Source organism: Leptonychotes weddellii, chromosome 10 (genome assembly GCF_054177405.1).
Source record: "Leptonychotes weddellii isolate Sample4059 chromosome 10, ASM5417740v2, whole genome shotgun sequence".
Classification (NCBI taxonomy): Eukaryota; Metazoa; Chordata; class Mammalia; order Carnivora; family Phocidae; genus Leptonychotes; species Leptonychotes weddellii.
The window spans coordinates 21,492,927-21,508,199 of NC_138378.1; the positions used below are offsets into that span (position 1 = coordinate 21,492,927).

At 43.1% G+C, this 15,273-nt stretch overlaps 1 protein-coding gene across 7 annotated transcripts in view; it reads left to right on the plus strand.

Moving 5' to 3' along the window:
• Nucleotides 1–15,273, plus strand: part of NCOA6 (nuclear receptor coactivator 6) — a 94,580-nt gene that overhangs the window by 63,125 nt on the left and 16,182 nt on the right. For 6 of the 7 annotated variants that reach the window (XM_081832944.1, XM_081832940.1, XM_006727479.3 and 3 more), the window contains 3 exons: nucleotides 3,292–4,405; nucleotides 7,059–7,180; nucleotides 11,135–14,110. In XM_081832944.1, coding sequence (XP_081689070.1) covers nucleotides 3,292–4,405; nucleotides 7,059–7,180; nucleotides 11,135–14,110 — 4,212 coding nt within the window. The remainder of the gene's footprint in view (nucleotides 1–3,291; nucleotides 4,406–7,058; nucleotides 7,181–11,134; nucleotides 14,111–15,273) is intronic. The other variant, XM_081832945.1, reaches the window with a different exon arrangement.

Here is a 15,273-nt window from a genome sequence, read left to right on the forward strand (position 1 = left end):
TCTCATTCTCTCTCTCAAATAAATAAATAAAATCTTTAAAAAGAAAAGGTTTTATTTATTTATTTGGCAGAGATACAGTGAGAGAGGAGCACAAGCAGGGGGGAGTGGGAGAAGGAGAAGCAGGCTTCCCACCGAGCAGGGAGCCCGATGTGGGGCCTGATCCCAGGACCCTGGGATCATGATCTGAGCCAAAGGCAGACGCTTAACGACTGCGCCACTCAGGCGCCCCAAGCCTCCATTTTTTATTGCACCTCATTAATAGCCTTTTTGATTTTGACCTGGTTAGATTTTAGTTCTTTTATTTCTCCAGAAAGAGTTTCTCTAGATCTTCCATGCTTTTTTCAAGCCCAGTTAGTATCTTTATAATCATCATTCTGAAATCTAGTTCCAACATATTTCTAATGTCTGTATTGATTAGGTCCCTGGCAGTCGGTACTGCCTCTTGTTCTTTTTTTTGAGGTGAATTTTTCCTTCTTGTCATTTTGTCCAGAGGAGAGTAGATGAATGAGAGAACAAAATGCTAACAGGGTAACAACGACCTCAGAAAAATATACACTAAACAAATCAGAAGAGACCTTCCAGAAAGTGGTCACTTTTCTGTTCAGAGAGTTGCTGCTATTCTTTTCTTTGACTTCCTGTTGAGTTCATAGGTGTTCAGAATGGTTTGATACCTATGTAGCTGAATTCCTGGGACCAGACGAAATTTAGGTCTCCTATCCCTCCCCCATCTTGCTTCTCCCCCCCCCCCCCCGAGCTTTTACTTCTTACCGAAAAAATGCTTGTCTGTGTTATTGTCTCTTGCCAGCTCCAAAGAATCAGGGATTTGGTCTTTCTTGTTTATTTGATATTACCTTAGCACCAAGTGTCTTGTATATATTAGGTACTCAATAAATAATTTAAGATTTTATTTATTTATTTGACAGCGACACAGCGAGAGAGGGAACACAAGCAGGGGCAGTGGGAGAAGCAGGTTTCCCGCAGAGCAGGGAACCTGACGCGGGGCTCGATCCCAAGACCCTGGGATCATGACCCAAGCTGAAGGCAGATGCTTAACGACTGAGCCACTCAGTCTCCCCTCAATAAATAATTACTGATCAAATGACTATACACTGGTATATTCAGTGTGTATAGTATATGCAATGGTCATGGAGTTCAAGTTAAGAGTTTATAAGCTAGGGGCACTTGGGTGGCTCAGTCAGTTGAGCATCCAACTCTCTATTTCACTTGCATCGTGGGATCGAGCCCCTTGCTGGGCATGGAGCCTGCTTGGGATTCTCTCCCTCCCTCTGCCCCATTCCCCCATTCTGTCTCTCAAAAAAATAAAAACAAAATAAAAAATAAAAATCTTTTTAAAAAGTTTATAAGGCTGGTTTAGAAAATCTTCTTTGGGATTCAGAAAAACTTTGCATAATGTGAACAAGGGATAGTTTGTCCCCTGTCTCCCTGGCTGGAGTATGGACTGGTCTCATAACTTCATTATGGCTTCCACTTTCTAGTTCTCACTTAAAAGTGACAAATAAAAGATAAAATTATCTAGAGGGTTATTCAGTAGAAAGGGTGATATAATGCAAGAAACTATAGGAAAATTCCAAAGACTCAACAGTAAGTAAACACTGCAGCAAGCTGACAGTGTCCTTGTCCAAATTAGAAATAACCGAGAAGACTAAGACATGTCCCATGTGATCCATCAGGCACTGCCACAGGGGAGGGTCAGTGAAGTTTTAACATCCCTTGTTAACTGTTCTCTGTCTGCAGCTTCTGGGTTTTTTGTCAGTTGTGTCCCACCAGAGGCTCAGCTTCCAGATCAGGATTAAATAATTTTTACCTGGGGCACCTGAGTGGCTCAGTTGGTTAAGCATCTGCCTTCAGCTCAGGTCATGATCTTAGGGTACTGGGATCGAGCCCCGCATCGGGCTCCCTGCTCAGCGGGAGCCTGCTTCTCTCTCTTCTCCCCGCTCCTGCTCTCTCAGTCTTTCTCTCTCTCTTTCAAATAAATAAAATCTTTTTTTTGGTAAGATTTTTATTTATTTATTTGACAGAGACACAGCAAGAGAGGGAACACAAGTAGGGGGGCTGGGAGAGGGAGAAGCAGGCTTCCCGCTGAGCAGGGAGCCCGATGCGGGGCTCGATCCCAGGACCCTGGGACCATGACCTGAGCCAAAGGTGGATGCTTAATGACTGAGCCACCCAGGCACCCCTAAATAAATAAAATCTTAAAAAATAATCATTTTTAGGGCGCCTGGGTGGCTCAGTTGGTTAAGCGACTGCCTTCGGCTCAGGTCATGATCCTGGAGTCCCGGGATCGAGTGCCGCATCGGGCTCCCTCCTCAGCAGGGAGTCTGCTTCTCCCTCTGATCCTCCCCCATCTCATGTTCTCTCTCTCTGTCTCATTCTCTCTCTCAAATAAATAAATAAAATCTCTAAAAAAAAAAAAAACAATCATTTTTACCACATCGGGGCAGAGAAGACCTGTCCTCAGGAACTATTAAGTATTCTTTCTTTTCATGTGCAGCATCCAGGTACCACACACATAATCGTTCAGAGTCATTCCTTTTCCAGGAAGCATTTTTAAAATGTCTTCTCAACATTGTCAAGATTTTCCTAAGAGATTGCATCACATTCGTTGTTTCCTGGACTCATCTAAGGCAGAGCTTATTTCACTAGCCTACAGTGCTTTTCATTAACTTTTTTCACCTTAAAGTAGCTACATGTCATTTTTAAATAATGAGATGCTGCCTTTGTCTTTAATCTGAAACAAAGTAAACTATTGATCTTCAAAATGTTATCTTTAAGGTACCAAACAGAAGTAAAGAAACAATTTCCCCTTCTCTCCTATGGTCATTGAGAATGTAAACAATCATTCCCTAGTCATAGCTCCATACTTAGAAAAGCTACAGAAGGGGCGCCTGGGTGGCCCAGTTGGTTGAGCATCCGACTCTTGATTACAGGTTAGGTCATGATCTCAGGGTCCTGGGATCGAGGCCCACATCGGGTTCCACGCTCAGCAGAGAGTCTGCTTGAGATTCTTTCTCCCTCTCTCTCTGCCCCTCCCTCCCTCCTTCCCTCCTTCCCTCTCTCTCTCCCTAAAATAAATAAATCTCACTCACTATATTAAAAAAAAGGAAAGAAAAGAAAAGCCACAGAAAATATGTCAAGCACAGCATATTTGTTTTTGTTGGTCAGTGGACATGTGGGTTATAGGTGTTTTTCCAATTAATAATTTGAGTATCTTAATATCAATAAGATAAGACTATTTCTTTCTGAAACTGTCCTTTCTTTTTCTTTTTTTAGGTGGTCAAGGAGCTGGTCCTCCTCAAAACCAGATGCAGGTGTCCCACGGGCCACCAAATATGATGCAGCCCAGCCTCATGGGAATTCATGGCAACATGAACAGCCAGCAGGCTGGTAGTTCTGGGGTTCCTCAGGTGAACCTGGGCAACATGCAAGGCCAGCCTCAGCAGGGCCCACCATCTCAGCTGATGAGCATGCACCAGCAGATTGTGCCCTCCCAGGGCCAGATGGTCCAGCAACAAGGAACCTTGAACCCTCAGAACCCTATGATCCTTTCAAGGGCCCAGCTTATGCCTCAGGGCCAGATGATGGTGAACCCTCAAAGCCAAAATCTTGGGCCCTCGCCCCAAAGGATGACCCCACCCAAGCAGATTCTTCCCCAGCAGGGCCCACAAATGATGGCACCACATAACCAGATGATGGGGCCTCAGGGGCAAGTTTTACTCCAACAGAACCCAATGATAGAGCAGATAATGACCAATCAGATGCAGGGGAATAAGCAACAGTTTAACACTCAGAACCAATCCAATGTCATGCCGGGACCAGCACAGATAATGAGGGGACCAACTCCAAACATGCAAGGAAACATGGTGCAGTTTACGGGACAGATATCAGGACAGATGCTGCCACAGCAAGGGCCCGTGAACAACAGTCCATCTCAGGTTATGGGGATTCAGGGGCAGGTCTTGCGACCACCAGGGCCCAGCCCACACATGGCCCAGCAGCATGGTGATCCTGCTACTACAGCAAACAGTGATGTCAGTTTGTCTCAGATGCCTGATGTTAGCATGCAACAAAGCAACATGGTTCCCCCCCACGTGCAGGCCATGCAGGGAAACAGTGCCTCGGGAAACCACTTCTCAGGCCATGGGATGCCTTTCAATGCACCTTTCAGTGGAGCACCCAATGGAAATCAGATGTCCTGTGGTCAGAATCCAGGCTTCCCGGTCAATAAGGATGTCACACTAACAAGCCCATTGTTGGTCAACTTATTGCAGAGTGACATCTCTGCGGGCCATTTTGGGGTAAACAATAAGCAAAATAATACCAACGCAAATAAACCGAAGAAGAAGAAACCCCCTCGGAAGAAGAAAAATAGTCAGCAAGATCTAAAGTAGGTTGTGGTAGTTTCACCTCAAATCTTATTTATTTCTATGTGGACAACTTTTTTTGATGGAAGATTTTAAGCATATATAAAATTAGAACAGTATGAAATCCCTCTGCTTCAACAATTATCAATTCATAGTCTGTCTTGCCTTCCTCTCACCATTACTTTTTTGATTATTTTAAAGCAAATTGACTAAATATTTCAGTTCTATGTATCTCTGAAAGATAAAGATGGTTGGTTGTTTTTTTTTATGAACACACAGTATCATTAACATGTAGAAAAACTCATTCATATTCTCACATATTTAGACAATGTTCACATTTCTCTAATTACCTTAATTTTTTTTATAGTTTGTTCATATAAGGATTCAGACAAGGTTTATACATTGCAGTTGACTGATATATGTCTCCCAGGGGGACTGTGGCACATAGAAACTGGCAAGTAGCCAGTGCTGCCACATTGCACCTCCACAAAGCACTTCAGGCTATTAGTGGCTGTTGGGGGAGCCAGAAAGGCCAAGTGTGTTTTAGAGATGAAAACAATTTATGGAGATTCCTTGCCGTCTCAAATAGAAATAGATTTTTGGGGGCGCCTGGGTGGCTCAGTCGGTTAAGCTTCCGACTCTTAATCTCAGCTCAGGTCTTGATCTCAGGGTCGTGAGTTCAAGCTCCGTGCTGGGCTCTGTGCTGGGCATGGAGCCTACTGTAAAAAAAAAAAAAGAAGAAGAAAATAGTTTTTTATACAAATGCCTTTCCTTTAAAGGCTCTCCATTTTGTTTTTGTTTTTGTTTTTTTAAAAAAGGCTTTCCATCATCCCTAGAAGCTTAAAACCTCATTTTAGGTTGGTTGGACCTTTTAAATCAGTTACCCTTTAAGTGAAGGTTCTCCAGGTGAGTTCTTTTGCACTCACTTCCTTCCTTTTGCAGGAAGGAAAATTAATTTATATGTCATGTCTTGAAGCTAAGTGTTAATAATCATATTTTTGGCTTTGATAAAATGTTTCCAGAAGGAGTATTGATTAAACTGGGTTTTCTGCCTTTAATCATAAAATTGGAATTCAGAGACATTTGTTAGTAGGGAATAGTGACTATTGAATGTAAAATGGGTTAATCAAAACAAATTGCTAGAACTGTAGAATAGGAGAGCTTTAGTTAAACAACCGTAAATGTTCAAAATAAAACCGACTGTCTCCATTCCTTCCCACAATATTTCCTTGATTGTACTCTAATATACCATACGCACTTGCTGCTTCTTGAATCTTACAAAAGTCTATAACTGTATATTAACAAACAATATTTTCCTGAATTCAGACCTAATAAGACCTTTAATTATCTAATTTTTCCAGTAGCTCTTTCTAAGTTAAATTCTTTACTGCTATCAACCTGCTATCCTGGGAGGATATTTATTCCTCCAAGTAGTCTAGGAGTAAAATTGCAAGGTTATTCAGTTGCCATTAGCATGCATTCTTGCTGTCTTCATGAGTCCTGAGGGAGATTGCTTACTTATTGCGGCTAGAAATTGTGAAAAGGACCTTGTATAGCATCAGGGTTTCTAGGAAAGGGAGACAGTACGTCTAATAGGAAGAGCACCTGCTCCTAACTCTGTCAGTAGCTCACTGTGGAACCATGGGCCTCTTACACCTCTCTGGGCCTTTGTTTTCTCATCCATAACATGAGGTGGCTAGACCAGATACCTGAGGGTTTTTTTTTAGCAGTGCAGTTCCATGAAAGTAAAACCTACAGAATCCTTAAAATTTGAAGTGAGAGAGAAGTCATAGAAGGAACAAATTGATATAGGCATCTGGATGTGCTAAGGACCTGCTTCAAGTTCTAAATTTCCATGTGCTAGGACTTTTTAAAATGGATTTAAGGTAAGGCTTAGAAACTACACAGAATATAATGAGATCAAATACGGTCTAAAAGTGGGTGACCAACATCAGGGCAAAGGGAAACTAAAGATAAGGAAGAAAGGTGCAGCTAGAAATAAGATTGTAAACCAAATGGATGTGAGCTGCTGGTTCTTTGGGAATTTGGGTATTAGTAATAACATTCTTTTCATTTCTTTTTCCCCTAGTAAAAATTCTAAGCTACAACCAGGTAAAAATGAAAGCATCCCAAAGCCAACGGGGATGTCTGCAAATACTCATTCAGCAGAATTAATTAGCTTTGTTCTAGTATTCTCCGTTTTTCTTTGTTCTCTGAATACCATTTTTATCAGCCAGCCTACAACTTCTTGCAAGGTGTTGTGAATTATCCACAAAAAAAGAAATAATCTGGACTCCCCGATTGACCTTGATAACTACACCAAAGATAGTGTGGTTTCACAGAAACAGTACTTTATAATGTTGATAGCCCAAACTATGATCAGGTTTTAAAACATCTAAGGGATGGATGATTAATGTGAAAATCATTATGTCAGAAATTTGTAGAAAGCACTTTGAGTAAATAGCCATACTATTAGATTAAGTAGATTTTATGTAATGAAATTGCTGGATTATTTCTATGCCAAATACTGAATATTTTATCAGACTAGAGAGCTGTAAGTAATGATAAAGATGATAATGCAAACATATTTTAGTTCTTCAGAAATAGGGGAGAGGTTAAGCTAGTTTCATGTATAAACTATGCAACTTACTCTCAAATGTGTAATTTATTTTTTAGTACCCCAGATACTCGCCCAGCTGGGCTGGAAGAGGCCGATCAGCAGCCATTGCCAGGAGAACAAGGAATTAACTTGGACAACTCGGGCCCTAAACTGCCAGAATTTTCAAACCGACCACCAGGTGATAAAATGTTAGCTAAAGATTATATACTTTTCATCATTTATACAGCAGTGCAAGGTTTCTTTTCAAGGAAACAGTAGTAGTTTATTTTGTCTCCTAACTAGGCTTCTTTAGAGATAAAGTGTGTCTGATATTTGGAAACTTTGCCTTGATATTAAGTAAAAATTTCAAATACAACTTCTGAAGCTTGTGTATTATGTCGTATATACTGTTGATCCTTAAACAACACGGGTTTGAACTGCATGGGCCTACTTATATACAAATTTTTTCAATAAATACAGTACTATAAATGTATTCTCTTATTACTAACATTTTCTTTTCTCTAGCTTACTTTACTGTAAGAATACAATATATAGGGATGCCTGAGTGGCTCAGTCGGCTCTCTCTCTCTCTGACAAATAAATAAAATCTTTAAAAAAAAAAAAAGAATACAGTATATAATACATATAACACAAAATACATGTTAATGGAGTGTTTATGTTATCAGTAAGGCTTTCAGTCAGCAGGTAGGCTATTAGTATTTAAGTTTTGGAGGAGTCAAAAGTTATATGTGGATTTTCAACTGCATGGGGGGGGTTGGTGTTCCTAACCCCCACATTGTTCAAGGGTTAACTGTATATATATGGCTTAGATTAGTCTTCATTATTTTAAGTCCTCAAAAAATCAGACTGAAATGTCAAGTGCCTCTTTATTCTTGTCAATATCGAGGTTCTAGTTGGCATCAAAATGGAATAAGATTAAATGGAAAGATGTTTTCACTCTAATCCTGCTTGCCTGCCTTTCTTGCAGCCTTTCCTACTAGGGTTTTCTCGAAGCAGAGAACAGGGTTTACAGTAAGATTTTTCTATAGCAGTTGTATTATGAATCTTTAAGCATAAAAACTATATGAGAGTAATAAAAAGACACTCATGTACCTACCACCCAACTGAATAATAAATAGGATCAGTATTGTTGAAATCCCCTGTGTTATTCCCCTTTCTGACTATAAAATAATATTATCCTCTAAATGTTGAAAAGAAAAAAGCTCCTAAAATTCATTTATTACAACCTAGGTGTTGCAGAAGAACTAAGGCCAGTATCTCTATACTTGTTACTGTTGGCCTGAGCAGTGATTTGTAACCGTAGTCCCCTGTGACTCAGTTAAAGACACAGGAGCCTGTTATACTCAGGTCACTCTCCCCTGTGTATACAAAAGATTATGTTTTGTTTTTTCCTCACTAGTTATTACACCTCCTTTTTGGCATGTAAATGAGAATGACATTATTTGGGGGATAAACTTTAATCCACCCTTAATTTATGTATTTTAAAAGTGAATCAAAAAAAGAAGTAAATACATCATGATGTCAGTACTTTGTGTTATTTATTACAAATTGTTTGGGCACACCACACTTGCAGTCAGTGGGTTGCAGCAGCACAGTTGAGGCGGGGAGGTCACCAGTCTTGACAGGTATATCCAAAAGGCATTATGAATAGGAAGGTACCTTCTTCCCTCAGACACATCTGAATTCTTAGGTGAATCCCAGGGGTCCTCACACACATACTGCTTCCTTTCCATAGTTTGTAAACTAGGAACCTATAGGCTGAATTTGACCTATTATGTGTTTGAATTGTCATGCAGTTTCTTAAACCAAACAAAAACCTGAATTTAAATGCCTTTAGACAGAACATCCATTCTGATCAGTTTGGCTCTGTCCACAGGACTACTACTGTCTTATCCCACACCACTTCTCTTCTTCACTACTGGCCTGGTGCCTAAAGGCATATGAGCTTTCATCCCTTGATTAACAAATAGGGTGTTTGGTTATGTTATAGACACCGTGTGTGCCCTGGCTTTCCTTCTCCACCATTCTGTCATGGCAACCCCAATCTGTCTTCTTTTTATTTTTATTTTTATTTTTTTTGAAGATTTTATTTATTTATTTGACAGAGAGAGACACAGCAAGAGAGGGAACACAAGCAGGGGGAGTGGGAGAGGGAGAAGCAGGCTTCCGCTGAGCAGGGAGCCCGATGCGGGGCTTGATCCCAGGACCCTGGGACCATGACCCGAGCTGAAGGCAGACGCTTAACAACTGAGCCACCCAGGCGCCCCCCCAATCTGTCTTCTTATCATTAGTGCCCTTTGGACTGCCGCCTCCAGCTTCTGGAACCTTTATAACAGCCGTGCCCTCAGCTATTACTTTTGAGAGGCTGCTGTATTATCTGTTCTGCTCTCTTTGGTATTTACTGTGCTGCCTGGTGGGCTGATTTAAAGATAAAAGACATTTGTGTCATAGCCCAACCAAAGTGGACTTCTACAGAAATGACAATTTTAATATGGGAACCTGAGTTAAACCTGTAGAAGTGCCACATATTATTGGCTCTGTAAATGTAAAGAAGTAACTTGGGCCTAAAATAGAAAAGGATTTTTAAAAAATCTTCAAAACTGAATTCGGCACATTGTACTCAGTGGTGCCATGGAAATCTTTGGCCAGAAGACATTAATTAGCTATGGACCACAGGGTCTGACCCTGTGGATCAGCAGCATTTGATAGCTGCTCTGTGAAAATTTTGAATCATCATTTCTGCCGACTGCCAGAGCCAACTCTTCTTATTCCTGCACCTTTGTAAAACTTTCCTTATGTACTTTTCATGCAACAGTGGAATAAATCTAGTTTTTGAAATTGTATCCCAGCTATATCCCCACTTTTTCCCATGGAACCCCCTTTATTCCTGGTTAATGATTTTTCCTTTCTGCTGATTGTGTAAAGCTTTAGTTCTAAAATGCCAAGTAAAGGGGCGCCTGGGTGGCTCAGTTGGTTAAGCATCTGCCTTCGGCTCAGGTCATGATCCCAGGGTCTGGGATTGAGCCCTGCATCGGGCTCCCTGCTCGGCGGGAAGCCTGCTTCTCCCTCTCCCACTCCCCCTGCTTGTGTTCCGTCTCTCGCTGTCTCTGCTCTCTGTCAATTAAATAAATAAAATCTTTAAAAAAATAAAATAAAATGCCAAGTAAAATCTTCACAAAAGAAAGAATCATTTGAGCTCTTGCCTTCTGGAAATCTATAAGCCATTGTCCCCCAGATTCTTTTCCCGAAATTATTTTTTATTCCTGAGGGCAATGCTTCTGGCTTGCTTATTCTCCCGTTGTGGATTCATAGAAAATATTTCTCCAAATAGAGTTTTAACATGTAAGAAAGTAAATGTAAATTAATATCCATTAAAAAATCTTCAGTGCCCTCAATTGACTTTCAATGTGTGTATCAGCTTCTATGAGCTCCTACTATTTATTAAACTGATTTACATCAGAGGGGCAGTTTAATTCAGTTGGGGTCCCCAAAGGATTGAGCCTGAAGGATGCAGCATGGTGCATGGAGCCAATGGATTGGAGTAATTTTAAATCCCTCTTAAGGAATTGAATCCTAGCATCTTATATTTTACTTCTGTTGAAAGAATAAAAAGGCTATCTTCGGTGCTGGCATTTTCCCAAAATCTAGCCTTAAAAAAATTAATCAGTGATAACAGAAAAAGTGAATCCTAAATGCCTTAGCTCATTCCCAAGGACAGTGGCATATTTATTATGCCCACGTGAGAGCCCAGTGCTGGGTGTTCAGCTCCTTGCTGTCGATGGGAATTGTTCTCATTTCTTCCGAATGAGTGGCTGGGACAAAGTCGGCCGCTCTGAGCGCGCAGCACACAGTGTCTGTCTGGTAGTCTCGGTGCAGTCGTGCCGCATTCACACCCTGAAGACTACGGAGCTCCAGGTTCTGGATGCTTTGCTTTGTGCTTCCGTAAGCAGTGTGCCCCTTGGCTTATGTTGGAAAGCGAGGGGCTGCCCCCACGCCCCCAGGAGCGGCCGTGCCGGAGCTGTTCGTGCCCTGCCCGCGCTGCCCAGACGAGTATTGCTTGGCTGTGCTTTAAAGGTAGCAGAGCTTTTCTTGCCAAAAATCTAACTTCCCTGATTTGGGGGGCTTGTTTTAGGTTATCCTTCTCAACCAGTTGAACAGAGGCCACTTCAGCAGATGCCTCCTCAGCTCATGCAGCACGTGGCAGCCCCACCGCAGCCACCACAGCAGCAGCCGCCGCCACAGCTGCCGCCACCGCCACCACAGCAGCCGCCGCCTCCCAGTCAGCCACAGTCGCAGCAGCAGCAGCAAATGATGATGATGCTCATGATGCAGCAGGACCCCAAATCAGTTAGGCTTCCAGTCTCCCAAAGTGTCCACCCCACGCGGGGCCCCCTGAACCCAGACTCCCAGAGAATGCCCATGCAGCAGAGTGGCAGTGTGCCCGTCATGGTCAGTTTGCAAGGACCTTCCTCCGTGCCACCGTCACCTGATAAACAGAGAATGCCTATGCCTGTGAATACTGCTTTGGGAAGCAATTCAAGGAAAATGGTATACCAGGAGAACCCCCAGAATCCTTCTAGCTCACCACTGGGAGAGATGGCCTCACTCCCTGAAGCGAGTGGCAGTGAAGTACCGTCTGTCTCAGGAGGCCCAAACAACATGCCTTCACATTTAGTGGTTTCCCAAAATCAGTTAATGATGACGGGGCCAAAACCCGGGCCATCACCCCTTTCAGCAACTCAAGGTGCAACTCCCCAGCAACCCCCTGTCAATTCCCTGCCCAGCTCCCATGGCCACCATTTTCCAAATGTGGCTGCTCCAACACAAACATCTAGGCCTAAAACACCAAACAGAGCCAGTCCCAGACCCTACTATCCTCAGACACCCAACAATCGCCCTCCCAGCACAGAACCGTCAGAAATCAGTCTATCCCCAGAAAGACTCAATGCTTCCATAGCAGGACTCTTCCCCCCACAGATTAATATTCCTTTACCTCCTAGGCCAAATTTAAACAGGGGCTTTGATCAGCAGGGCCTAAATCCAACAACATTGAAGGCCATCGGGCAAGCACCTTCAAATCTTACCATGAATAATCCTTCCAATTTTGCTGCCCCACAAACTCACAAATTAGATTCTGTGGTGGTGAATTCTGGAAAGCAGTCTAATTCTGGAGCAACAAAACGGGCTAGTCCAAGCAACAGTCGCAGGTCTAGTCCTGGGTCCAGTAGGAAAACCACCCCAAGTCCTGGGAGACAAAATTCCAAAACCCCTAAGCTTACTCTGGCCTCTCAAACAAACACAACCCTGTTGCAAAATGTGGAGTTGCCAAGAAATGTATTGGTCAGTCCCACTCCTTTGACCAATCCCCCTGTACCTGGGAGCTTCCCTAACAACAGCGGGCTGAATCCTCAGAATCCTACCATGCCTGTGGCTGCAGTGGGGGGTGTTCTCGAGGATAACAAGGAGAGCTTGAATGTGCCTCAGGACAGCGATTGCCAGAATGCCCAGGGTAGGAAGGAGCAGGTAAACGTTGAGCTCAAAGCAGTCCCTGCCCAAGAAGTTAAAATGGTTGTCCCTGAAGATCAATCTAAAAAGGATGGGCAACCTCCGGATCCTAACAAACTTCCCAGTGTTGAAGAGAACAAAAATTTGGTGTCTCCTGCTATGAGGGAAGCACCGACATCGTTAAGTCAACTTCTTGACAACTCTGGAGCTCCTAACGTGACCATTAAACCCCCTGGGCTTACAGATCTGGAAGTAACACCTCCATTAGTTTCTGGGGAGGACCTGAAAAAAGCATCTGTCATTCCCACACTGCAGGATCCGTCTTCTTCTAAAGAACCCTCTAATTCCCTAAATTTACCTCACGCTAATGAGCCGTGTTCAACCCTTGTGCATCCAGAATTGAGTGAGGTCAGTTCTAATGTTGCACCAAGCATCCCTCCAGTAATGTCAAGACCTGTCAGCTCTTCCTCCATCTCCACTTCCTTGCCCCCAAATCAGATAACTGTTTTTGTAACTTCCAATCCTATCACAACTTCAGCTAACACATCAGCAGCTCTGCCAACTCACCTGCAGTCTGCATTGATGTCAACAGTTGTCACAATGCCCAATGTGGGCAGCAAGGTTATGGTTTCTGAGGGACAGTCAGCTGCTCAGTCTAATGCCCGGCCTCAGTTCATTACACCTGTCTTTATCAATTCATCCTCAATAATTCAGGTTATGAAAGGATCACAGCCAAGCACAATTCCTGCAGCCCCACTGACAACCAACTCTGGCTTGATGCCTCCCTCTGTTGCAGTTGTTGGCCCTTTACACATACCTCAAAACATAAAATTTTCATCTGCTCCTGTACCACCTAATGCCCCCTCCAGTAGTACTGCTCCAAATATACAGACTGGTCGACCCTTAGTCCTTAACTCACGAGCCACCCCTGTTCAGCTTCCTTCCCCGCCTTGTACCACTTCTCCAGTTGTCCCTCCTCATCCCCCTGTCCATCAAGTGAAAGAATTGAATCCAGATGAGGCTAGTCCTCAGGTGAGCACCTCAGCAGATCAGAGCACTCTGCCCTCCTCACAGTCAACCACAATGGTTTCTCCCCTTTTGACCAATAGTCCAGGCTCATCTGTCAGCCGGCGAAGCCCAGTCTCCTCTAGTAAGGGCAAAGGAAAAGTGGACAAAATTGGCCAGATTTTGTTGACCAAGGCATGTAAGAAAGTTACAGGTTCTCTTGAGAAAGGGGAAGAGCAATATGGTGCAGATGGAGAGACTGAAGGCCAAGGGCTGGAGACCACAACTCCAGGGCTCATGGGAACAGAGCAGTTATCCACAGAGCTGGACAGTAAAACCCCAACACCCCCAGCACCCACTCTGCTAAAAATGACCTCTAGCCCTGTGGGCCCGGGCTCCACTTCGGCAGGACCCAGCTTACCTGGCGGTACTCTCCCCACCAGTATGCGCTCAATAGTAACCACTTTGGTACCCTCTGAGCTCATCTCCACGGCGCCGGCCACAAAAAACAATCATGTTGGCATAGCACCTGAGCCACGTGCGGGTGGCCTAGTGGAGGAGAAGGTGGGATCCCATCCAGAGCTTCTGCCCAGCATAGGTATGTACTTGGGGCCTGGCATCATCTCCTCATGTGAATTTTTTGATGACCTATCCCACAAAAGAAAGCATGACTTCTTTTCTACTTGGAGGAAGAAGAATGGGCCAGATGGCAATAGTGGTAGTTTTATTTATTGGAAGTATTGGGAAATATACTTAAAAAAAAAAGTTTACATTTATTAACATGGTTCTCAGCTCCTGAAGTAATGATAGGCCTTTCATTTATATAAAGTTTGTCAATTTACAAGGTAGCCTCTTTACATATGTTATCTCAAATCATCATCATACCAACCATGTCAGGTAACCCTAACCCCATTCTGTGGATGAGAAGATCGAAGCTCAGAGTTCAGTATCTGTTCAAAGTCCATACGGTGAACCTCCAGTTTAACATTGTCCCTTAAAGGTGAATAGCAGCTTCTGCAAGTTCTCCTTACTGTGATAATGACTTGCTCTCAACAGTTTCAGAGCAGGGTTCTCATGGCCCCTTCCTCATTGTACTCTATCCCAGAGACTATTCTCTTCTGACTGGCTACTCCAAAGGAGAGCTTTTCAAAAACCCAGGTTTCATGATTATAGACCCAGGAGATGCAAAGTGGTTGAGAGACAGGCTTGAGTTAGTATCACAGTGCCAGCATTTACCAGCTCTATGGGTTTAGGTAAGTTACTTGACTGCTCCAAACTTGAGTTTCCTTCTTTGTAATATGGAGACAGCAATAGTTGTAAGAATTCAGTGAGGTAATGTGTATCATGTGCTTGGCACAGAACATAGTAATCACATGTAAGTAATTATTACTGATTTCTCTTTGATGCAGTCTCTTTGTAAATTAGGCCATTCCAGTTTGTGTATATCCTTAGATTATTTCCTATGTACTGTTAAGGTGGGCAAATGACAGGAGCATTGGTGTCCTTACACCTCCCCTCCTCCCTTCAGACCCTGCCTCTCACACACACATGTTCCTTCTTCTGTGAGGCCTCAATGGTATAGAAGCTCTGTTTCCGCAGAGTGGAGCCAATCACGCACTGCCAAAGCTGAGAAGGACCTTTGCTATATCCTAGGGAAGCAAATAGTGCGTATCTTTTTTAATGCAGCTGAACATTTTTGAGTGGTAAGCCCTCAAAACATAAGCTTCAGGGTATGATCAGAGTTCAGATTCTGGTTATCAA